Here is a 25345-nt window from a genome sequence, read left to right as displayed (position 1 = left end):
AGTGATGACTCTTTACAATATTCAAATGAACTCAAACACACAATCTCACATGTTTTTTTACAGGCAATTAAAAAAAACAGTGAGGGAGAGGATCCAGATGAGGATCCAGCCTGAAGACAAAGGGAAACATTTCATTCAGTCTGTGCTTCTTCTACCACCTCCAGAGAGCAGTGGCACCAACATGCCACCCAGAGACGTCCCAGGACCCGTGGAGAACTTTCAAACTGCGATTCTTAGCTTTTTGACTATTCTGTGTTCATCTGGAAGAAAAATAAATCCTTAAAGGGAAGCGTGTTAAATCATCTGAACGTGACCTCCACACCCAAAACCACAAGATCTCTGGGTAATCGTATTACCCCCTGCAGGGCTCCCTTTGCTCTTCTTATGGAGGAGGAGGAGGAAGAGGAGGAGGAGGAGGAGGAAGAGGAGGAGGAGGAGGAGGAAGAAGAGGAGGAGGAGGAAGAGGAGGAGGAGGAAGAGGAGGAGGAGGAGGAAGAGGAGGAGGAGGAGGAGGAAGAGGAGGAGGAGGAGGAGGAAGAGGAGGAGGAGGAGGAAGAGGAGGAGGAGGAGGAGGAAGAGGAGGAGGAGGAGGAGGAAGAGGAGGAGGAGGAGGAGGAGCATTAACGGACAAGCTGAACAGAATTTACTCTCTACCCCATTTTTGAAGAAGTGACTTTGGACACAGGTCTCATTTAGGCTCCTTTAATTTGCTTCAATGAGACCCTCATATTTAAAAACCGAACACACCATCATCACATGATCCAATGGAAGCCAGTCATCATCTCTAACGTTGGAAAGAGTGAACACATTCAGCGTACTGTGATGTTTACTGTGACTGCAGCGCCTCACATCGATGAGTCCAAGTCTTTACGCGCCGTGTGTCTCTTACATTTTGCACAATGACAATGAACTGTGAAATATTTAGCCCCACAATTAAACAATGTTTAAAGCTCAACAAAGGCTCCTCCTGCTGGGACACTTCCTCATCTGTTGATTTGTCAAAGCCGCTGTCGGTCGCCTAGGTTACAAGGCTCCACTCGGATCGTGTTGCATCTCTTTTAACGCACAAATCAAGTTGCGGCAACCGTTCCCATGGAAACACAGTATTAACAGACAATGCGAGAAAATAGCAGTAGGCATGCTGTCAAGCTTTTTTTTTAGTGTACAGCACATACATGTTGAGTCTAAGGCAAGTGCATGTTCAGAGTGACGACGCCCAGCACACTCGGGCAGCTCGAGGCTTTAATAAAACACTAGACGCTTGTAGCCGTCTGCAGATTCCCCCGATTCACTGAGAGCGTAAGACAGAAAGGAAAACGGCTTCATATCATCTCACCTCCCGTCTGTCTGATGTCAACATGCACCATGGCTTTTACCTGACTATACACTTACGTCTCTTAATATAACTTTGTACAAGATATGAATGAATCTCTTCAGAGGACTGTGAATGAGTTCCAGTCTTATTCAACAACAACAAACATCGCACATCCTGAGGATTAAAAAAAATAGAAGAGAACGGACTCAGGGAGCAGGCGATAAAAACAGAACGACCAGACAGAAGCAACACGATAAAAGTTTAAGAGGAACCCTCTCTGCTACCGATTTAAAAATGTAGTTTTGGTATTCTGTTATCTAGGTGTAGATATATGGGTCCTTAATTTATGTATGAATTTGGACATGTGGCAGAAAATGGTTTGTTTTCCATAAATACTGCCTGTGTTTACCCGTCTCCCTGTCAACATCTACAACAGTGACAAGCCCCCGCTTCCCATCATAAACAGACTATGGCTATCCTTCACATAAAATATTTGATCATTTAACTGTCAGAAGGACCACAAGTGATCTTAAATATTAAAAAAAAACTTATTACAGACAACATAATTCAGGCCTCTCACGTCCTAACCAGACCTTTACAACTCCCAACAGAATCTCACTGAAAAATAGATGCACTGAAACTTTAAATATAGTAAATACTTTGAATTTCTATATTAACAATTACTGACGTCACAATACTTAAGCAACTCCAACAAAAAAATAAACAAATCCAATCTTATGTTTGATTAATGTCTTTATGGTTTTTCTTTTACTAAAAAGGTGCTGGGCAGGAAGTGTTCAGGGGGGGGTGTAGGCAGAACCACAGTTTTGCAGCCAGTGTCCTTCACTCTCTCTAGTCAGTGACATTTAACTGAATGTATCAGGGTGAGGTCAGAGTTCTACTTGTTCTGGGTCACTGGGACGGGAGGGATGAGGCTACAGTAGATTTTGTTTCCTAATAAAACATTCTGTTCTTCCTCCACGGAGGTGCACATGGAGGTTTAATTGCTCCTTTCTCTCTGTGCTTCCCTCTTGTCTTAGTCTGTCGCCCTTCAGAGTGATGTGTCCTGGTGGATTGACTGCAGACAGCCCAGCAGCTGGTGATAGGGGCTGCCTGGCGAGGCCACGGTCTCAAAGACGGACTGGAAAGCCCTGCGATCCAGCTCCTCGTCAATCTGGTGCCGGTAGAAATCCATCGCCACCAAGCAGAACAGGTTGACGTCCACCACCTCACTGGAGCCCATTCGGCTGATTACGTGTGGCAGCCTGGGTTAGAGGCAGGAGAGTCAAGGACGACACAGTTCAGACATTTAGACAGATATACATGCATGGTGTGTTATGGAAGGATACAGAGCCGAGATCCACTGGGAGGTGGACGCAGAGACAAAGAAGCAGGAGAGGCTCCACATGGCCATGGCCACCGGTGTCCTCTGAGTGAAGTTGGACAGAGATAACAGCACCCAGTCTCGCACCATAGATGACTGGCCTGTAGCATGCAGAGTCTGGAAAACCTGGGTAAGGGTACAGCAGAGACAAGAAGGTAGAATACATCACAGGTAGAGAGGTTTACCAGAAGAATAAAATAAATCACAGTATGCAGATAAATATATAAAATTATAGCCAGAAAGTAAATATTAAATACAAAGCTCATGAATGATGGAAGTAAATAAGTCTCAGTTGCCACAGGGACAAGCAGCAGAGGTGTTTTCTTGTTTAACCTTTTTGTAGGTATTTTCTAAACCTGAGCTCTGTTGGAACCATACATTTGCTACTAATTCTACTGGCTGCACTGATCTCAATTTAGTTTTTTACATTTCTGTGAACACTGGCAGCCAGCATCTTTGTTTAACGTTGTCCAGACAACAGCACAACAAAAAACTGCCTGCTGTAGCCAAAACAGAAGCACCAAGGACCTAATTGAAATTCCATGCAATGCTCCCAATACGTTGCAACATTGTCTGATCAATCCGATTATTCCCACGTCCAGCTTCATACACAGGATACAGTAACACAGTTTATAAATCACACTGTGTGCACTGCAAGCCTGCTGACCTTGTAGACAACGGTGGCCATGAATTGTGGGTACGGCTGCTGATTGGACAGGAACTCTCCGATGACCTTGTTCATGACATCCTGTGGTGGAAAGAAGTCGTCCAGGAACTGGGGCAGAATCCTGGACACCACTCGAGCCTCGCTGGGTAAACCTTTCCTAATCCTGCGGACAGGAAGCCCCACAAGAGCAAATGAGGAGTGCATCCGCCGCCACAACCAGTTTATTTTACCAACGCTACAAACCCATGAAAAAGGCTGCAAGTCTATCTGTAGGCTTTATTATTCGTCTTGTACAATGTTTGTGGTGTGTGTTTGTGTACCTGTCGAAGAGCACAGAGACCCTCTCCATGGCAACAATGATTGACTCGCTGTCCGGGGCCTGAGGGTCAGAGTGTGCGGGGCGGCTTGCAGGGCTGGCTTTCTCCTTGCCTGAGGAGAAACCAACATGACCCGCCGTGATGCCCACCGCCTCCGCTACAGCAGAGGAAGAGTCAACCTGACCTCTAACCCCTGTCGCGTCTGAACCCGACGCAAGCACCGCTGAGAAGACGAGAGGGGGGGGGGGGGGGCGGCACCGGCCGAACCAGTGGGGTAAAGGTTAGAGCGGGAGTTGGGACAGTCGCATCACATGACTCAGATCAGAACGTTGTTGACCTCAAACTAAAAAAAAACTGGTCAATTTCTGGGAGCTACACTCAGTTAAACCACATTCTTAAGGTTTTCTATAAGTGACTGGTGCTGAAAGTATTAGAGAGATTTAAAATGTTTCCCAAGTACATTACATTCTGGATTAGCCTCTCCTTAATATGCTTTCAACTTGCACAGACGGCACAGGAGATATGCAGAAAGTTATTGGATGGTTTGCATTTGCAGGATCTAGGGCTTATTCAGAGCTAGCTCTGAGTAACTAAGTAGTAAGGCCATGTAGGCTGACAGCGTCGGGACAAGGACATGCTAAGAGTTAGTAAGGGGCCAACGTAAGGGTTAGAGGTAGGGTACATCAGAGGTATGTACAATATATACAGTGCAATTTATTACATGCAGGAAGGAAGCAGACGGTGTATGCACACTGTAATGGGTGAAAGGGAAACTCAATGAAGGGAGATCGCAATTTAGACTAAGTACATGACATGAGTATGAACAACGGTCACTGTGCCACAGAACTAACACTAGAAAACAACATGCACAGAGATCCTGCTACAGCGGCATGCAGACTCATGCATTACTAGTGAACTAGCATTTAAATAAGCATCAATACAGATGATCCCACTTCTCTTTTAATCATGTTGCTGTATGGTCACTCGAGGCCAGGCTTAAATAACCTGTGTGTGAGGATAGGTGGTGGGGTTACGTCTTACATGCCATTAGGAAGGATGGGGTTTAGGATGAGTACATGAGGAAGAGTGCATGCAGGTTGCCAGCTAGCTTTACGTTACAGCATGTTTGCGAAAGACACAGCAGCAGCAATGGAAGCAGCACCAGTCCTTATATTGCACATGCTGCATCAGCATTTGACACCGCAATATATTTTTAGTGACAGATGTTATGTTAGTTGTCATTTTGCTTACCAGTGTACATGCAAGTGAGCATGAGGCCCAGGGCAGCCATGGCTCTGTGAGGTGACGGCATGTTGACTCGATCCACGCTGAGTTTGACCAACGCCTCTCCGTCCACACGCGACAGCTGCTCTGACAGCAGGAGGCGCTCCAGACCACGAATCACACAGTGATAGATGACCGAGGGAGTGGAGTCCTCGCTGGCTGACACCATCACGCCACATAACTGAAGGAGGCAGATGGAAAAGATGAAAATGCATTCATTTTCTTTTTAACTCTTGTAGAAATAGGTTTTGCTTTCCTCCTTACCTGTATAACTCCAGCCATAAACTCAGCTCCTACATCTAGAGGATAGTTCTCCATCATGTAGAAAGCCACTGCACACATCACTAATACATGCTGCTGGTTATGCAGGTTCACACAGCTGCAGCAGAGACAACAGAGAGAAAAATAAATAGATACATCTGGAAAGCAGTCTGTATTCACCTACAAATCAAGGGCAGCACCTAGGGGCTACGAGGTGCAATGCACTCTATTTTCTATCACCTTATTAAACAGGATAAAAGCTAATTGAAGCCAAGATCCTCTTACAGAACAGGGGGGGTTCCCACAAACTGACATTAAACACACTGGCTCCCTGAGGCCATTTCATCAACAATTCAGCTTATTAAGAGATGAACCGAGGCCAGTGTCTGCGTGTGCGATACTCACTGAGCAATAGCTCTTAGGTTGGACAGCAGGTACTCAGAGACAGTGGGGATGAGCTGTTTAGCTGTATCATCCAAGAGGTCACACTCCAACACATACAGCACCCCATGCAGGGCCCCCATGCGGCTGGGCAGGTGGGTGCTACGCAGGGTCGTCTCCAACAAGCGACACACAGGCTCGGCTATCACTTTGTCCTAGAAATGCACATTCAAAGCTTTTATACAGCAGTTTGAGTACAATGAAAATGGCTCTGCAGAGCCACACACAGCTTTACCCACCATGCCTAACACAGCCGCAGCCTTGCAGATGGCCGGCACCAGGTACTGATTCAGGATCTCATCCTCTGGTGGGTGGAGCTTCTGCAGTTCCATGAGGGTGGAGAACATCATGTCAAACTGGTTCCTCTCTGTGAACAAGTCCGACACTGCCAGCAGCTAAAAAGGATGAGAGCAGAAAGAAGGTCTTTAAAACCAGGCGGTTTGAACAAAGCTTATTCATAATTGATAGAAATTAACAGATTTCTGACTAAGTATGTGTCGTAGCTCACCGATCGAACCACTTCACTGATGAGGATAGTTGGGGTCCTCCTGTTACTTGGGGAGCCAGGAATCAACCACTGGCTGTAGAGCTCCAGGAGAAACTGGGAACATGAATGAATATCCACACCTGCACGGTGCTTCCTGAAAGCCAAACACAGACAGCAGGTCAGAGGGTCCGTGCTTACCTCCCGCTTTAGAGAGGAATGTCTACATGTGTGTATTTATCTGACCTCGAGTTTATTGGAGATAAGGGTGGGGAGGTGGGTGCTGGAGTGTCTGCTTCATCTTCTTCATCCTCACCCCACTCTTCCTCCCTCAGAGGAGTGATGTTGTTACCCAACCACACAGAATGAATAGAGACCTGCCAGATAAAATGCACATTCATTAATAACACCCATCCAACAGGACCCTTCCTCCTCATCCTGCTTCTCTTACCTGCCCCAGTTTGTAATCCATGTTTCCCATTTCCCTCTCTGTGTTGATCTGAAGGAGCAGTTTCTCATGGCTGATTAAGGTCCCTGCTGAAACAAAAACAAAAAGGTATTTAGTCACTTCATAAGGAGAGGATGTCACCACAGGAGCTCAGGCTATATAGTGTGTTAATGTAGCTCCTGAGTTACCTGCAGAAGCTGCTGACAGTGAGGGCACAGGGTCCCAGGCATGGTATGGATGGTATGTATGAACATTGTCTCTCTTTGACACAAGAGCTTGAATCTCTCTTTCCACCTCTCCCCTGATCACTGCAAGCTTCCTCCCAAACCTTGGAGCAAACACACACACAAATTCACTGACTACACACTATTTTAGACTCACACACAGTAAAGAAATCATAGCTGCAATGTTACCGTGTTTCCAGCGCTTTGAGGCTCTTGTTGCGAGGCTGCTGTTCCAGACAGCTGACTGCAGGGTTTCCAGCAGTGGGCAGGGTCATGGCACTCAGCACCAGGCTGGTGATGGCCTGCACTGCTAACACATTCAATTGGGTACGCTCCAAGTCCTCCTAAAGACAAGCAGGCAAGAACAGACAATTTACAAGAGAAACGGCACAAGTAAGAAGACATGGGTACATACGCAGGAGTGACCCAGAAGTGCATATTTCCCTATTAGTTTGTATACCTCCTGCTGCGTCTCCTCCTCCTGGTCCATGGTGATGGGTTGGGTGACCAGCACCCCCAGGAGAGTGGCCCATGTCTCCTCAAACTGAGTCCTGCTGCTCCACCCTAACATACAGTACCCACAGTCCACGTAGACAAAAATGTGCATAGATAAGCGACACTGATGTTATAATCCATTGTATAAGAACTGTAAAAGAACTTCCTCCAGGATTAATAGTAATAATCTGTGTGTCTGTACCCAGTGTGTTGATGCGATAGAGAAACTCCCTGAAGACGTCCTTTTCCTGCAGGAAGTCCACAGGGATCTCAGGCAGTGTTGTGCTGAACTCTCCTCCTGGCTGTGGGGACCAGCCCAGTTTCCAAACCTATGCATCCACACACAAAAGCCTTTAAATACATTCCAAACACACTAGGCTGACCTGCCAGGACCATCTCTTTTAAGCACTGACCAGTGGAGGCACTCGCGTATAGCTGTTGACCAGAGGCAGCCGGGACAAACTGATGACAATGTTGCGTAATGTTGGTGTGAGAAAAGCAGGGATACTGCTGTTTCTATGGTGACCCAGGGAAAGGATGCTCTGCAGGCCTTCCACCAGCTCTGCCATGATCTCACATGCTTGCCACTCGCACATGTCTGGAACACAAATGTTTATATCCAACAATTCAACTGAGATGAGAAACATAAAGCATCACACCGTGCGTAAAGCAAATACGTTCAAAGACAGATGAATTCTTACGGCCGGCATGTGCGGAGTCCACTTGGTCTTCTTCAGCATCTCTTTCTCCTTTTGCTTTTTTTTTCTTCTCTGGATACAACAGCTGGTCACCAGGACTCACAGCCACTACAAGGGCAAAGTACAAAGTTAATTAGGAAATAAATAATGGCATTTGACCATACTTAATCAAATGCACTGTCCTCATTACCTGCAATAATAATGAGCCGCAGGCTGTAGATGAGAGAGCAGGTGTGTGTGGAGTACTCGGGAGTGGAGAGCTTGTTCCACACACAGGGCTGCTGCAAGGCCAGACACAGACAGGACAGAGCCCACTGCAGGTCCACACTCAGCGGTAACTGGTTCTGGAGCAGACGCCACACTATGACCTGGTCAAACAGTGCCACACACGGATGGCAGGAACATGATGAAGAATTCCAAAACAGCAGATGCAAAGCAGTCATACCATAACAAATACACACAAGACCTGATCTGATCTGATTACCTCAGTGGCAGTGCAGGTGAAAGCAGTAATGAGGTGCTCCTTTTCAGTGGGAATATGTAGTGAGGAAGGCAGCTGGCTCATGCTCAGCAGATACTGGGACAGGGCTCTGCAGAGCGACAATACCCTGGTATAGAACCCTGGCTCATCTGAAAGAGACACGATTTATGGCTGTAAGCAAATCACACTTCAGTAGACAATGTAAAATACAGGACGTTGTGCTTTCATCCACTAATCTGTCCATCTCATGATGCCTTTCTTCTCACTCACCAAACACATCTCCCAGCTGTTCCCAGTAGGGCTGGGGTTGTGGCGGTGGCAGGAAAGACTTGTGTGGAACAGGAAGTGACCCAGTGACCCCTGCTAGCTGCTCGAGGGTTACCTGCAAGGCTGTTTCCAACAAAAGTGATCCTTGCCCCCTTGCTAACCTCTGCACTCCCATACTCAGGCACGGACACAACAGGCTTAGGTTAAATTCCTGGGGAAGAGTCAACAAGGATCTTAAGGTTCTTAAACTCATCACTGAGTCTGATGTCTGTCTAAAAAAATATTACAGTGAAAAATGAACTCTGTGTGCAACCAAAGGCGGTCCATTGGCATTACCTTGCAGCTCATGACGTTGAAAAGATCATCAGGAGGTAGTTTAGTAAGAAGTTCTGTCGTCTCTAACAGGGAAACATCTCCACGAAGACAGCACTGAGACTTCACCAGAGCCACATACCACTCCTAAAAACACATGAGCCACATGAGGATTTTCCTTTCAGATGGTGCCTGAGTGAAATGTTTTGTGAGACCTCACCTTATCTGCTATGACCAGTTCAGGGGCAGGGGGCGGATCACCATCTAATGGGTGTGTTGTTACTGGAGGGGTCGGGCTGCTGGTGTCAGCAACAGTGGCCCTAAACCTGTCCAGCAGGGAGTAGAACCTCTGATGCCTGAGACAGAATGACAGGAGACACAACATTTAACACCTTTGTCCTGATAATTAAAAATGTGTCTGCACCTACTGCACAACACATGCAAAGATAATACCTACAACCAAGATGATACGATTTTGTTTGAAAACCACATATACATTGAATGAGCTACAAGACTTTGAACAAAATAGAGTTTGTGTTTGGATTAACAGAAACGAGAGAAACTCCACAAAACATGCCCTTTACACAGGACGGTTACCTCTGGGCCAAGCCACTGTTCTGGAGGTATTCTTGGATCCTGTCCAGTTCCTCCACAGGCAGCTGGGCTATACTATTCTGGAGGAAGTAAGGATTAACACAATTTACAGACAACGTAACATTTTCACACTTTTTATACAGAGTTCAAATATTTACCCCAAAGCTTGACGGCAAGAATTCAATGAAAGACCAGAGTATATTTACTCTGTCTGTTTTTATAAGCCCCTGGCATAAACATGCAGTCACATCAATTTTAACCTGTGCTGAAGAGTACCTGTAGAGTCTCAGCCAGCAACATCTCCACTCTGCGACATGCCAGTGTGTCTACCATTCGAGCCAAAACCCTGAAGGGTGTATTGAGCAGCTTGTCCACATAGAGCATCAGCAAAGATCCAGACTGACTAAGGTGGATGCCTTCCAAACACTGTAAAGTCTTCTTTAACATGGTGGGCTACAAAACAAGAAACAGAATAAGGGGTTGCAGTGAAGAAGTGATGATATAAAAATCACTGAAACTATTAAGCAGTTATTTAAGACAAAGAGAGTCACTTGATAAAGGAAGGCATCTTACAGTAGTGAGGTTGTCACAGCGGGACTGGATGGCCTGAATGAAGAGGCCACTGGCAGCTGAGTTGCGGTGGACGGCACTGATAAAATCCTGCACTGGAGGCTCATGGGAAAGATTGATGAGGTCACGTACGTGGTTAACAATCAGCCATGTCAGATGCTCAGAGTCATGGAGGTTCTGACACTAAAAAAGGCAAAAAAAGCAAAATTTAATTATGGGTTTACCTGAGTGGTGTTAGCAAAGTGTGTTGTTCAACATTCTAAGCAGTCTCACCACATAGTCACAGAAGAGGATCAAGGCTCCCCTGCGTACAATCTCCCGGTTGACCATTGCTAACCGGGACTCAGGCTTGTCCTCTTCGCCTTCCCCTGAGGAATGAGGACTCAGCAGCTTTGTGCACGAGAGGCTGTGTCTTCTGATAAGAAAAATAGACAGAGACAAAACTGATGTACAACTTGTGGTTTCCATTCAGAGTAAATTAAAGAACTCCATTAAAACTCTAACACAGAACTCTCAGAAATAACATTTAAAGTGGGTGCCTTTGCTCTTTTCATACTTGGGTGTCTGATGGACCTCAGCCCACCAGGAGTAGTTTGTGTAGTTGATGATGAGAAGGACCTGGCACCAGAGGAGGACCAGGGAGGGATGGGTGGTGATGAGGCACTGCACCATGCTGTTCAGTTCCTCTAAGGGGTAGAAGAGTGCGGCCTCAGTGTCAGTCTGTCCACTATTATCACACTTCAGCAGATGACTGGCAGCAGCTGTGATCCTGCGAAACATTCCTGAGGAGGGAAAAAATATAATGCAGTGGATTTTGTTCAGTGAATCCAAAGATAAAACATCTGCAGTACTGAAATGATATGCTCACCGCTTTTGAAGACATGTATGAGGCACATGAGCAGTGTGCCCAGCTGCTGGCAGTAGAAGGTGTGTTGCTGCTCAGTAATGTCCACTTTTACCCGCCTCGTTGAAATGTCATCCAGTAGCACACCCACCAGCTGGAGGAGAAACCTAAACAGAGGAAGGGGTAAGACCGTTTCAAGTGAAAAATAGAAAAGACAAAGGAAGAGAAGTGGGGGTAGATGTGTAAAATCGTACCTGGCAAAGGTTTCCTCAGGTGGAGCCTTTTGAGCCTCACCATTAGCTTCCTGGTTGCCAAGCACATCAGTAGTAGGTGGTCCAATAGGGGAGGGACTCTGTTGGTGCAGGCGGCGGATAGTGTGGCAGGACAGGAGGTGAGGGGAAAGGGATAGTTCGTGGATCCGAGACAGGACAATGTCTTCAGTGGACTGAGAGACTAGTACCCTGAGGACCGCTAGGATACCAGACACCCACAGCTGGACTGTAGCTACAGAGGTCTGGAGGAGCAGATGTTTTTCCAAGTCATTTAAATAACTTAAACTTTTAATATACCTCAACAGAAAGGTAGGCCTGGTATATCAGTGGTTGTCTCACCATGGTGGCAGGGATGGTGAACATACTCTTTAGCAGCATGTCTACAGGTCTGAGAGAGGATGGCGCCACAGTCTCAAACAGTGTGTTCAACACTCCTAATGCCTCCGGGGAGTCCAGATGCATCTGAGAGGACACACACATGAATATATTACATACACATACTGCTGCATCCTCAGCTCTTATCAGCAGGTTGACTTTTAACTGAATATTAGCATGAAGGAAATAAAGTTAGCTAATGAAACATCCCCAACCTGTTGCTTTGCAATCATGGGCAATATGACATCTGCGATCTGCCTTGATAACCTCTTCCACTTGTCTTCACTCTCTTTGTGACACTGCTGCAGTACAAGGATGAACATCTCCAACACCTGTTAACACATTTCAAAAGTATATGTCAGGAGAATGGCAGAGGTAATGATATTACCCTGCACTGTGTCATTGTGTCTACTTGTAACCATACCTGATGGTACTGGACAAGTCTAAGCAGCATGGAGACCACCACCTCTTTCTGTGTATCCAGCTCTTTCCCTGCATCTGCTTTGTTTGATCCTCTCAAGACAAAAAGGTCATGAACTATTGGCTGCAAGGCTGGGATGGCTGTAGAGGAAGAAAGAAAAAGTTAAAGAAGAAGCCAACAAGCAAAAGAAATAACCAGTGCTGATCTCAAAAAACACCAGGAGCTTAAAAAACTTGAAATAATTGTGAATGTTGTGCTGCTCTCACCATGTGTGACGGCTTTCCGGCCACTTGCCATGATGCCATCGCACAGCTGGATTATTTTGGGGATGCTGATAATCTGCTTGGAGTGGTAGCGCTCATACGACAACAACACCAGGAAGAAAAAGATGTTGGGAATGATGGCCTCAGAGTCTCTGTGTGTAAAGTGTTACACTTATTAAGGTAGCTAGCACAGCAAGAAGAACCAGCACAAGATTTACTGACCAGGAAACTCACCTGAACTGTCCCAATTCAATGTACTCGAACTGCTTTAGGACAAACCCTATGAACACCTGAAGCACAAAAAAAGTCAGCAAACTACAGAATGTGAAGCTGCACGCATGCAAAAATGTAAATGTGTGTCTTTTTACCTGATCTGAATCCAGTAGGCAGTAGTTGACTCTGAGCTGCACAAGCTGGGCGAGCAGGTCCAGCACCTGTCTCTGGAGGGCCACAGAGGTGCTGGTGGTGTACTGCTTCAAAGCTTTGATCACCAGCGGCTCAAAGAGTCGAATGTGGTTGTGGATGGCATTCTGGAAAAACAAAAGCAGCAGGTGTAAGCCTCGTTTGTCTATGCAGCACATTGTAGCTGCAGTCTCAGCCTGAAAAAAAAACACTAGCTGGACAAACCTTGTCTCCTCTGTGACGTGTTGCGTTTGCGATGTTGGACCTCAGCTGATTAGATGCCTTTTGCATCACATCAAACCATCTGAAAGCAGAATGAAATAGACATTTGTCACACCGATGCTTGCCTGCTCATAAGAGAGATCTGGGCTGCCACAACTTACCCAGAGGTGTCCTGCTCCTGCTCAGCCTGCACCATGTTACGGAGACTAGCATCAGCGAGGGCCTGGGTGAAGTGTGTGTACGGAGCCATGAAGCAGTAGTGGTAGAGGCCTGGTCGCAGGCTAGAAGAGCCAAGACGGAGAGCCTTGCCTTGGGAACGGCTGGGTCCACTCAAGACGCCCTCATACTGAGAGGACAGGTTGGTCCCGAACAAGGTCTTCAACAGCTAGAACAATAAGTGTCAGATCAAGTAACCCCGATATTAAAAGATGACTTGTCTACACAAGCTAGGTGTGTTCTCTTCTGATAATTTCCCTGTGCCGTCTCATCTTAATGTGAGATGATCCAAGATTAGGCAGTGAAATGGTGGAGTTCACTGAGATGTCAATGGTTGGCAAGCTGTCAGATTACAAACAGGACCACTACATCATAGCTTGGTGTGGCTGTTTCACAATTGACAAGCAAAGTAAAAACAAAAACTATGAATGGAAATATGTATGGAACCATCGCACAGGGATACCAATGCCTTTACAGGCCCTGTCGGCAGGAACCAGCCTTACTCTGTGTGGAGTCACACCAGTTGTAGCACACTGCTCAGTGCATTAACCATTAGACTGCCACACACACACACACACACAAAATGTGTAAATGCCAACAGTAGAAAATTAAACATGATTCAGACGTAACATTACTGACCTGTTGTACACAAACAGTAGCCATAGTTGGTTCTCTGGAGAAGCAGGACTTGAGATAACCCAAAATTTCCTCCACACACTGAAAGAAAAACACATTAAGAAGTTGTTTACTGGATTACCTAACATGCCAAGTTCATCCATCATACTGATAAAATTCTTACCTTGCCAATGTCATTTAGTGTGGCAAGCTCCAGCAGCTGAGACAGAACATCTAAAGTTGCACGCAGGAAGCTTCCAAACTTCTCCTGGCTACTGTGGAGGTCCAAGGTGACCTAAAAGACAAAGAACCTTAACACCACCACCATCACCGACACAAGACTTCTGTTATGACATGGATGTGTATTCTGACCTTGTAGTTGGCATGTGTTGCTTTCAGCACATCATAGAGCTTGAGGTAGGGTGGCAGGTGGTAGAAACTACCAAAAGTGGTGGATTTGTTGACAGCTGTAGACCCTGTACCATCTCCTGGCCTGCCTGCTCACAAAAAAACAACAAAATATTAGGCATCTATAGAATAAAAGGTACATGTGTTACAGCAAAGCAAGGTGTTCATATACCTGTGTTGACCTCATTGCTTTTCTTTGGGCTCATAGGGGCAGTGCTGGGCTCAGTGGCCTCCTTCTCTTTGCCTTTCCTGCGAATGGGACTAAGAGAAGGGGTGTTGCTCAAGGATGGGAGTGCAGCCTAAAAAATAGGTAGCACAGTACACACAGACATTAATACAGTCCTGAAGATACAAAGATGACTTAACTTTTAATTCAACTCTGAGCCAATGAACCCAAAAAATGAGACTTGCCTTAACTGCCGGCCCTGGTGGTGTATCATCAAGCACATGAGCACAGATGTTGAGGATCTTTAGCAGGTGAGAGAAGAGCTGCTCCACCATGGACACCAGGGAGCGTTCTGACAATGACGCCCAGGGTTCCTCCATCTTATTCGTTCCTGAACTAGTGTTTCCACTGCTGCCTTCCTCCTCTCCAGCCCAGGGGTTGCGCATGCATTTAGGAGCCACAGCTAAGGACATGATTAAGAGATCGATTAGTTTTGCTCAACAAGCGTACAAATAACAGGGTGAAGTCTTTTCACACACCAGCAAGCAGATTGCCAGAAAGCATGAGTGCATCTTGATGTGCAGAGAGATCCAATGGAAACCAGGCAGAAGACAGTAAGGAGAGCACCATGTTGGCCATCCCTACAGTCAGAGTCCTGCGCTCAGTGTCTGGTGCAGATGAGGTGGTGTTTGAGGAGGCTGAAGCACTGCTGGAATGTGACAAACTGCAGAACAAAAAGTAGGAAATTTAGCACTAGAGGTAACTGAAATGAAGAGCAAGAACGCCGACATTAAAAACATAAAAGAAATGTGTATTATGTGAGGGAACACAAACCTGAGGGCCCTGCCCCTGCTGCGGTTAAGACTAGAACGGGAAAAATAGTTGTTACTGGAACTAACGTAGCCACAGTGCCAGCCTGTGCTCCAAGTGCCCACAGGAAAATTTGAAGCCAGGAAGCACAAGGCCTCGCAGCAACCAAACTACAAAGAAACAGGAGAAACAGTGTTTTAACTAATTATGAAACACATACACTTGGTGTGCTGCTGACAAAACTGTAACCTTACCGTTAGGGCTCTGGAGGTAGATGAGGTGAAAGCATGGGAAACGGCACTAACAACTCTGGACAAGTTGTTTTCCAATGTGACATCAGACACGGCGTTGGAGAGGCTGTAGCCTCGGTACGTCCTGAAGAGACAGAAAGGTGTCACTCATTGTAAAGTTCAGTCACATGTGACAACAAAAGCACGGAGTGTATGTGTGTACCTCGTGATTGTGCTAACGGTAAACTGGGAGGGGGGCAGTGTTTCATGCATGAGAAGCTGCAGGTAGACTGAACACTGGTCACGAGCTATTGCCACCACTGGGTCCACCTGGCCCTGGTCACAGTCATAGAACAACCTGGAGACGAGCCTTGAGGAGAGACAATGAAACTTAAGTGTGGATAATGAGAAGAAAGTGGTGACAACTTCAAAAAGCTCAAATGTGCAAAGTCAGGGTTATGGGATGCATATCAGCATCCTCATGTAAAGAAAGGGTTTACCTGCTGACAGCTGAGGCGGCCACATGCCGTACTCTTGGATCATCATCTCCCAACAGAAATATGACCACATCATTCAGGACCCTCTCTTGCAGCCGCAGCCGCTAGATAGAGAAACAAGAACAAATGAGTGGCTACAGTCATCAGCAGAACATGCTAAAATAGAACAAAGACAAGCTGAGAGCTTACCCCTGTGTAATGGTGGTCACCTGTGTGTAAAGTCTCAGTTTTCCTCTCCAAGAAATTAACTAATCTGAAACAGAGAAAATGAGAAAATCTAGAATTAAAAAAGTATATTATAGTACTTTTTGAAAACATTAATTGGAATCTGTGATTTTAATAATTCAACAGATAAAAAAACATTATCCTACCGGAAGTCCATCTCAGCCAAAGTTTCCAGGAGCTCAGTACGAACAAGCCAATAAGAAGAGTCTCTGAGGGATAACAGGTCTACCACCAACTGCAGGCCAAGCTCACTCAGGGTGCTACTGCACACTGTCATAATGCAGTGCTGAAACACACACACACACACACAAAACTCAGACTCACAACATGGACAGAACGCAGACTACTTACTCACACAGATCTGTCTTACCCTCACTGCATAGCACGCCATCTTACAGGTGACGGAGGATTCGTCTTTAAGCGTTTTCTGGAGCAAAGGCACCAAGTCCACCAGGGACAGGGGGTTACCTGGGGAGCAGACCAACAGGTGAGTGCCTTCAAATACTACCATACCTTCCACATAAAAGCCCACAAACCTGTTGCACTCTGCACACTGGCCAGCCAGGTGTGTATGTTGTAGCGTGATTTGGTGAGGGCAGCCTGCATGATGGCTCCACAGAGGATGGCTGTGGCTCCTCTGATCTGAGGGTCTCCATGGTCAATGAGGCCCAGGACATCACTGATATATTGCTGCTCTGCAAGGCAAAGGGTGCACAAATACAGTCATCAATTCTGTAAGAAAAGATCTTCTTCTCTATATATGTGGTGCACAATGCTCATCCCTAAACCAGTGTGGAAGCTCGGCTTTCACTAGTTACCTTAATTGGGTCCTCCTAATCTCAGTAAGCCCCACCCACTTCACACCTGAGCTGAAATCTAATCAGCCAAAGTGAGAACACCATCTGTTTCCATCGGTCTATATACACACTGTATACCAGTGAGGGTAAGATATTGATCTATAAAGCAATTTACTCGCTGTCCCAACTCAACTTGCTACACCCAATACATAGCACAGTTTTGTAATTTACCTTCCACTGGAATGCCGTCCAGCGGCTCCAAGTAAAGGGAATTAAAGAAGGCTTCAGGATGCAGTGCTGCTGCTGCACCAACACAGCTGACCGCCAAGGCTTTCACACTCACACGCACCTCTTTGTCAGGAATCAGACCTGTAGAAACACAAAAGGCAGGCAGTGACATCAGAAACAAGCAAAACCCTGTCTGCGTAATGTAGAACAGGGCTCATAGGGAAGCTGGTTTTTATTGTTCATTGAGCCACTTACCCTTTTTTTGTCCTGTCAGCAGAAAGGAAGCAGAAAGGAGTCGTACACAGTGCACTAGTGGCTCCATTCCCTGGTCAGTGTAGTGGCCAATTGGACCCTTTATTCGTGATGGCTGTCAGACATAAGATCATCGTAAAATCAGACGCATAATAAATATGTTGTTTTACGTGTTTGATGTACACTTCAATGGAGATTATGTTTGTGGATTTGATTTCAACCTTATTGTCAGGTTCGGGTTCAGCAGGTTCTTCCTTTGGTATGAAGCGATCCACGCTGCTGTCTGAACCCTGCCGGTTGTGACCTCGGCCTTCAAACAAATGAGGCTTGCTCAGAGCTGCAAACAACATAGAAACAATAACCGTTACAGGGTCTTATTATCAACTAGCAGAGCCTGTTCGACCGTAACTGAACACACAAGCATACCAAGTGCTGACTGCAGAAATGGTTCTGGGGGTTCTTCTTGGGATGAAGATGGCGCTCCTTCCTCTTCTTCATCCTGTAGTGTTCCAATCTGCATCCCAGAGTACTGACTCTCGCTGCCATCCAGAACCTTATGCACACAAACACAATGACAAACATCTCAAGAAGGGAACACAACTAACTTTTACAAACACACCACATTTGACCGTTTGTCTCAGTTTGAAACACAGCTGCATGCAACCTGAACGGTTTCAAATCACTGAGTTAGAACTGCTCGACTGTGGACAAAGACGTAACACAACAAAAGACTAAAGCTGGAAGTCAAACGAACACTCCAGTATTAAGAGGCCTACTGAATCATGCTTGGGTCAACACAAATTACTCAATACAGGAAAAAAAGCACAGGCTTGAGAAATTCTACAATCCTGGTTGCCACAATCCGAAGGAAGAGCAAGCTTTTGATCCAAAACATTTGACACTGAAATCAAAATTTCAAATTTAGATGCATGCGTGTTTAGGTCATCTACATTTAGTTTATCTTTAATTAAATTTGTAGAGTTTGGTGACATGTTCCCTTCCTGCCGTGAGGAGCCAATTTGAAATAAATACTATAGGGATGTAATAATTCTCTGTGTTTGGCTACTGCTGGAACAAAAGCCTGACACAGCCTTTCCACACAGCAGAGACAACCACATCTGAAGGAAAGTCATCAAGAAACACTTTGCATTCATGCCTCTACATCTGGGTTTCACTGCAAGCCAGCCCCCACATGGGACGTCATGGTGGCTTGTTTTCACAAAAGTTTTCGAAACCCATCTGCCTTGTGGGAGGGAATCACACCAAAAAGGAAAAAGAGGTAATAATTATTGTTAATGACAACAACTGGGGGAAACAAGAAGGAAGCTGGGAAAAGTTTGTGCATGGGTTGACACGAACAAGCCAACAAAAGGTGGGGAAAAATGGAGCCAAACATTTTGGAGACAAGCAAGATGCTCCCACTCTGTTCAAAGCGTCCAATTGGCTGACCTTGTCACTAGTGCTAGAGGAAGAGGAGGTGGCATAGAAGGAGGAAGAGGAGGAAAAAGAGAAAGAAGACGACGAAGAGGAAGCGGTGTAGACAGAGGAGTCGCTGTCTGTGCCATCAGGACCCTCGGTGGAAGTTGGTGAGGGTGGGGATGGCTCGATCACCCGCGGCAATGGAGTGCGCGACTGCGGCGACGTGAGGAGAAGGAAAAAGGGAGGAGGGGGGCAAGACCGCAGATGTAGAATGATTAGAATAGAGAAGGGTTAGGCGATTTTTTTGGTTGAGGTGCAAGTGATGTTCATCTAATACCAATGACTGAATTTGGGATGTTTGTTTGAAAGAGCAAAAAATAACAAGATATTAAAAAAAGCAATTTAAGTGGTTTGCATGATGTGCTTTCATATTTATTTGCTTTAATGCTGCTCAAAGTCACACCTTGTTCACAAGTTTTAGGCTGCAGGGTTTTTCTAATGACTTGATCAACATGTTTCGCTGCAGCTGAGAACACGAGTTCCTGAAGTGTAAAAATGAGTGAAAACCATCTCCCAACAGCACAAACTGAACCAAATCACTAGCACAACAGCCAAAAGCCAGCTTTCTTAAGCAAGAATGGAAATTTGGCTCATTTGAAATACCTAATTCTATGTAGCAGCATTCTTGAACAAAGAACAATGCCAATAGGGACTTAGGGTTCTAAGTTAATCACAGCTTTACATGCTAATTAAACCTTTCATTGTCTAGGGAAGCCCGCTGTCCTCACACATACACAGAAACTGAAAATACAGTATGCTCAAGACTTAAACAAAATGAATCTCACTCATCTGCTTACACAGTCACACTCACCAGTTCTGCTACATCCGATGGAGTGACAGCCGAGTCCGGTCCCTCTGTGGTGGTCTGTGAGGAGTCGCTGGGTGGAAGAGAGCGATCATTAGTGCCTAGCAGCGTCCCGCCTTCTCCCAAGGGCCCACCCTCTGGAGTAGCGTTCTCAGGTGTGGTGTAGTCGGCCGTTTCTGGGGTAACATTGGCCCCGCCACTGGAGCTCCGACTCAGCATTTCCTCCTCGTTGTCATTGGGTGACTCAGGAGTGCCTGATGCAGATGTGCCGCCTCCACCGCCTCCTTGCTCTGAGGAGGCACTGAGATCCACAGAATCACCAGGCTGTAGAGTGTGCTGGGAGGAGCGTGGCTGCTCTGTGATGATGTCCACCTGGGCTGCAGAGGAGCCGTCAGCACCCACAACTGATGCTGAAGTTATGAGAAAAAAATATATTTAATGAATTAAAAAAAAAATTCAACATTTTCTTGATGGGTGCAACTCACCTGTGAAGGCACCCGTAGGGACCTCAGCCCTTTCAGGGTCATCTTCCAACCCATCCTCCTCCCCAGAAAGCATTTTACCTGGAGAAAACAGATTTACTGTCAACAAAAAGTACCAGCACTGACACCATAGGAAAGGCACTTAACCAAGGTGGCGTCAAGGTTTACTTCCAACTGAGTGCAAGGATTCATACAAATAGTTGTAAGGCTAACAACGGATCAAGAAAGATCAAGAGACACTGTTGAAGGTAAAGTTGCTGAAGTCCTAAATTTAACATTAAAAACGGGGCGAGTAAGGAGATAAACAGGACTAGTCACCTCTCTGTTTCCTGAGAATGAGTGGGCTGCAGGAAGACCCTCCCCCTGCTGCAAATGCCAGGAAAACAGGAAGGAGAAACAGGAGGTGAAGAGAGAAGCAGCAAAAGCTCAGAAAGCATTATAGGAAACGGTTATTTAAAGGTGACACAGTATGAGACAGGGAGCAAAGAAAAGGGCCCAAAACACAGACCAAAGCAGAAACTAGAGTGGAGCACTAAACAGTTGACTGATCTCCTAAAGAGGTCAGCACGAGTGAATGAATTAAAAGTTCTGGAGTCCTAAGGGCTGGGTGACGAGGTAAACAGTTAATTTGGTCAACACCATACGGGACAATGGGGTTAATAGTCCCAAGTGACTGATAACATTACCAATGAACTCAAGGATGCTGCCAGAACGAGCCCGGTTCTCAGCGTCCTGGCGAAACACGGTAGCATGTGAAATGCTGCCAGCGGTGATGAGCATGTGCAGCAGCTCTGGTGGTGGAGTCCTAAACATCTGCTGCAGGAGTTCCAGTGCAGCTGTGACCACATTGTGATCCCAATGCTGAGTGTAGTGCAGCGTCAGCTCGTACACCTTCAAACAAAAAAAGAGTTGTTCCACAAAAACCATACAAACTCAGGCACACGTGCAAGCTCGATTCTCCCACCTGTAGAAGTTGTTCAGGTGTTGGCTGGACATCAGCCTCCTTTCTCATGACCCCAAAACTTCCTTTGAGGCTGGTGGTGTTGACTTGCTGCTGCAGCTGAGGCATCAGGTAACGAAGCGTTAATAGGACACCCAGAATTAGGTGGCTGGCATGTTCTTCATCCACAGGAACCAGCAGACCTAAAGGAACACAGGTGAGCAAATTAAACTCAACTGTTAAGTTAAGAGTATAAAAGCGGGGAGTTTGTGTATGAGTGTGGGCCTTTGTGTGACATACCCAGCAACACATTAAGGAGCCAGGTGTAAAAGTAACTGGTGCGTCTGGAGTGTTGGCACACACTGACAGCTGAACTGGCCGCTGTCCGTCGAATGGTTGGGGAGCTGGACTTCAGGTTAGCTACGAAAGACTTTAGCAGCACCTGAAATAAAAGAGGGTTAGAGCACAATGAAAACAAAGCTACCAGGTTATTGTATGTTCTCCAAAAGGTAGTATCCCATGCACTATGACGTCTCTTTTGCCTAGGACATGAGGTGGGTACCTTGATCTCACTATCATTGGCAAAGTGACCCAAGGCTGCCATGATTTTGGGCATTGCTGCAGCTAGTGTCTCCTGCACTGTCTCCTCCTGCCTCTTGGTGATCCGGGTGAGGCACGGCAGCAGATTGACCAGGTATGGTCTGCACCACAAGGGAGAGATGGAGGAGAGGACAGATTAAAGGAGTAAGGAGGAACAGAGGCAGAAGATGTTCTGATTAAAATGTTATACCTTGAACTGTAACTGTAAATATTTGGGTCCCATTTTGACCATGATAAAGACAGCTATGTAAGTACTGTGTCTATACCTGCATTTCTGTGGTCTGATGAGGTGGGCAAGCTCAGCAAACCGCCACAAAGCTGCCCTCAAACTCCGAGAGGCACCATTCTACATAGGCACACAAAATGTAACGTCACTTAAGCATTTCCACAACAGGGTGGGACGTCATCCAGTCACCGTTACACATAAAACAATTCACACTTGACATGACACAAACCTTTGTCATCAGTCCACAAGAATTCATACTGTACAGACACAGATCTCATTACCTTTTTGATTTCTTTGTACAGCTCCAGCTGAAGTCGAGGCAAGTTGGAGTCCATCAGTGCCTAAAAAAATTAAAAGACAGATAACAACATGAGAAACGTAACATGGCCTAATCTGACCCCACTGCATAGGAACTTAAAATAAATTGATGAGCGTGCTATGACTAAACACATAAAGTGGTGTATTGAAAGAAGCTTTGCGGGTCCAGCTCACTTTGATGATTTTATTCAGGCACTCGTCGGCTACCATCCGGACATCTGATTCGCTGTCATCACTACAGAGCAGGAACATCTCCATGGCGATGCCGAGCAGTTTCTGAAACTCTGGAGACGTTCTGTTCCCCGAACCATAGAGGAAAAAAAGTCAGGTAAATGTAACTACACCAGAAGATTTTAAACTTCACACCTAATATAAAGCCATGTGGTCACATGTGCGACCTAATTACTCGATAGAGCGACCAACAAAAATCTGAGGTTGCACTGTGCGACCAGCCATTCGGGGGAAAAAACTTCTCTGCGACTCTGAAAGTCTCCCTGTGGTTCAACAACAGACACACGTTAGGCCCGTATAGTGGAATAAACCAATCAGAGATAGTGAAGGGCGGGAAACTGGCTGCAAATGATGCAAGCGTGCAAGATGCTCGGCCCATTTTTGGCATCACTTCTTTAGCAGCTATGATGCTGTGTGTAATATGCACATCCAGTCTGTGGTTGTAAATATTACAATGTGTGTAATGTCATAAACACACTGATACACTATTTTAACAGCAAAAAAACATGTTACATTTATGCTTTTACTGCTTTTTTCTGCCTTTTCCTTCAGTCAGAGCTTTTTTTTTAGCCCAGTTCATCACAGCCTTAAAAAGGGATCAACTGAAAGACCTACAACCTTAGGAAAAGGTTTGATTGACACAAATCTGACTGTAGTTTAAAATAACAGGGCCTACCTCACTGACTGAGCCACAATGTTTTCGCATATTGTCAGGCAATGGGTCACCCTGTCCTTCTTTGTGGTAGCTTGTTCCTTTTTCCTGTGGAAGTGAGAAAGCAAGATGTGCAAGTAAGTAAAAGAGAATGAAAGTGAGGGCATCTTTACATGGTATGAATTTCATCTTATGCATAAAGACAAACAGCACATTTGATGTAAAACACAGTATCAGAAATCAATCAACCCAAAACAAATAACTGGGTTCTGTAGTTGTCACAGAAGAGACAGCCACTACAATAACACAGTGGCATTAAAAGGCATCAGCCTCAACATTTAAACTCAACAGTGTTCTTAGTTTTTTTTTTTTTTTTAAACACCACAGTGGAAACTCACAAGACCTCTTTTTCAGATGTATATATCATCAGATATTCAAAATCACTGAACAGGAGCATCCTAAAATCTGTCACATGCAGTAGGATGTGTGAAGGAGGCAGATGGGAATGTAGCATTCCAGGTTTATACGTGTATAATTAAGATGACATATGGATAAATCTGCAACTGTCTGCATAAACCCTCAAAAACCTGGAGATTATATAAATAAAAAATAATGATTGCCCACATCAACTTGGAGATTACGTCAGTACAGGAAGCCCCCATGTTACTGCGACTTGTCAAAGGCAAACGTAGTTAGCGTTGTAAGACCTTAGCCCTCCTGTGTTATTAACCATAGAATAATCACACAGACCTTTGACCTGGTCATCCTGGACAGATTTCACAGGTGCGTGGGCATCAATAAACGGTCGCCTTCTATGTTTGATATCACTTTCCTTAGAATCTGCCTAAGTGACAGCCAGATCACGCTGGAGTCTCGCCAAGCAGAGACACAATGTCCGGCAACAAGTAGATCAAAAATGGCTGAGAAGTTTAAATGAGAACTCAGATTAAATAGCTTAGCTTGCATGTTAGCGTAAGTAGCTGCAAGCTATCCTGATAATCACTGTCGTTGCTAAACGAGCTAAGCTAAGGGTCTAGCCCAGTGGCTGTTAGCTTGCTATCCTATCGCCGTTGGACAAAAATCCACTTACTGTCTCTGGACAAGCTCCTCGGCGGTTGGTGGTCCCTGTTGTTGTTGGAATGACTTCAGAGACTCAAAGGCCTTCATCAGTTTCTCCATGGTGGCCATTTTAGCAATCTACAATAAGCGAGCTTGCTTGACTAGCTAATATTTACTATGTGAGCTAACTAGCTAGCACAGGGGGGACAAGTTAGCGTTAGCGCACAGAAAGAGCAAGAGGTGCGTAGTGCGACGAGAGTGCAAACACTGCTCGCGACAGCTACCACCGGCTCTCCACCTTCTGTTCTTGTAAGAAGTCTCTTATTCTTTCACACCGCTGTCTCTAAATGAACCAAATGTTGCCTGATAATAAGCCATCTTTGATGCAGCGCTGCGCTCCCCCCGACCAATCACACCAGGAAGTGGCATATGTGACAGCTTGACAGAGAGGGGAGGAGCGCAATGGCAGTGACCAATCAGACTGCGACTTTACGTTGAGTGACATGACAAGGAACCAATGAGCGATTGCAATGTTTCCCCTTTTGTTGTTATTGTTGCTGTCATGGGACCGCAGAAATCAGACTGCAGGACAGATTCTTTCAACTCTATTTTTCATTTTATTTGTTGCTGTGGGTTTTCTCAGTGCGCCAAAGTTGAGTGGGAGGTGTGAGAATGGGTTTTAGGTGCAGACCAGCCTGTCACCTGATATGGACGAACACACTGTGGATTTAGAAGCCTAGTGTTATCATTTCTGAGATGGCTGAGGAGGATGAATGAAGAGAAGACAGTCATCCAGTTATAATAAATGAATGCATTATTAAGTGTGATGTGGTGGTATATATTATATGCCTCCACTTAACCACTTCCCTCCTCTTATCCATGTTTGTTTATTTACAATAAATGATTGACACAAATAAGTCAAGACACAGTATTTTTTTATACAAATGGCAGTGTATTATTTCATAATTACAAATGTCAGATATGGTACAACAACCAGTGATACAACTTGTACAAGAATTAACAATGACTGCAGTGGTTGAACGACATGACTGTACAGATACAAAGAAA

General features: G+C 45.6%; 1 protein-coding gene and 1 non-coding gene across 13 annotated transcripts; both read right to left on the bottom strand.

Annotated features, from left to right (window-relative positions):
- Positions 1 to 686: 686 nt before the first annotated feature.
- Positions 687 to 24704, bottom strand: htt (huntingtin). Of its 12 annotated transcripts, none has more exons than XM_028414123.1 (68): positions 24309 to 24704; positions 23243 to 23326; positions 22510 to 22642; positions 22299 to 22358; positions 22058 to 22137; positions 21754 to 21892; positions 21492 to 21633; positions 21216 to 21394; positions 20938 to 21142; positions 20570 to 20617; positions 20255 to 20332; positions 19776 to 20179; positions 18935 to 19117; positions 17912 to 18038; positions 17707 to 17822; positions 17489 to 17600; positions 17237 to 17374; positions 16745 to 16903; positions 16579 to 16676; positions 16355 to 16494; positions 16173 to 16236; positions 15987 to 16087; positions 15710 to 15856; positions 15511 to 15631; positions 15281 to 15426; positions 14986 to 15170; positions 14692 to 14909; positions 14453 to 14579; positions 14245 to 14369; positions 14057 to 14167; positions 13897 to 13974; positions 13203 to 13426; positions 13045 to 13123; positions 12786 to 12947; positions 12652 to 12707; positions 12421 to 12569; positions 12158 to 12294; positions 11949 to 12065; positions 11698 to 11820; positions 11341 to 11600; positions 11111 to 11253; positions 10799 to 11024; positions 10516 to 10657; positions 10246 to 10425; positions 9949 to 10125; positions 9676 to 9752; positions 9299 to 9434; positions 9103 to 9225; positions 8770 to 8977; positions 8503 to 8648; positions 8209 to 8386; positions 8022 to 8126; positions 7734 to 7918; positions 7523 to 7649; positions 7286 to 7389; positions 7015 to 7169; positions 6790 to 6929; positions 6605 to 6690; positions 6400 to 6530; positions 6178 to 6310; positions 5909 to 6064; positions 5634 to 5824; positions 5232 to 5346; positions 4935 to 5148; positions 3687 to 3906; positions 3367 to 3529; positions 2665 to 2825; positions 687 to 2580 (listed from the first exon to the last, which is right to left on the bottom strand). In XM_028414123.1, exons 1-68 carry the CDS (start codon positions 24404 to 24406, stop codon positions 2367 to 2369), a joined length of 9789 nt encoding a protein of 3262 aa, XP_028269924.1. In that variant the 5' UTR covers positions 24407 to 24704; the 3' UTR covers positions 687 to 2366. The 12 variants fall into 12 exon arrangements, with proteins under 12 accessions (XP_028269924.1, XP_028270254.1, XP_028270015.1 ...); XM_028414453.1 differs by having other exon boundaries at positions 3687 to 3795; XM_028414214.1 differs by having other exon boundaries at positions 6605 to 6687.
- On the bottom strand, positions 13693 to 13821 carry LOC114444153 (small Cajal body-specific RNA 14). Its single transcript, XR_003671522.1, has one exon.
- Positions 24705 to 25345: the final 641 nt, after the last annotated feature.

This window comes from Parambassis ranga, chromosome 1, assembly GCF_900634625.1.
Source record: "Parambassis ranga chromosome 1, fParRan2.1, whole genome shotgun sequence".
Classification (NCBI taxonomy): Eukaryota; Metazoa; Chordata; class Actinopteri; family Ambassidae; genus Parambassis; species Parambassis ranga.
Note: the sequence above shows the minus strand (reverse complement) of the source record. Positions and strands in the feature narration are given on the sequence as shown.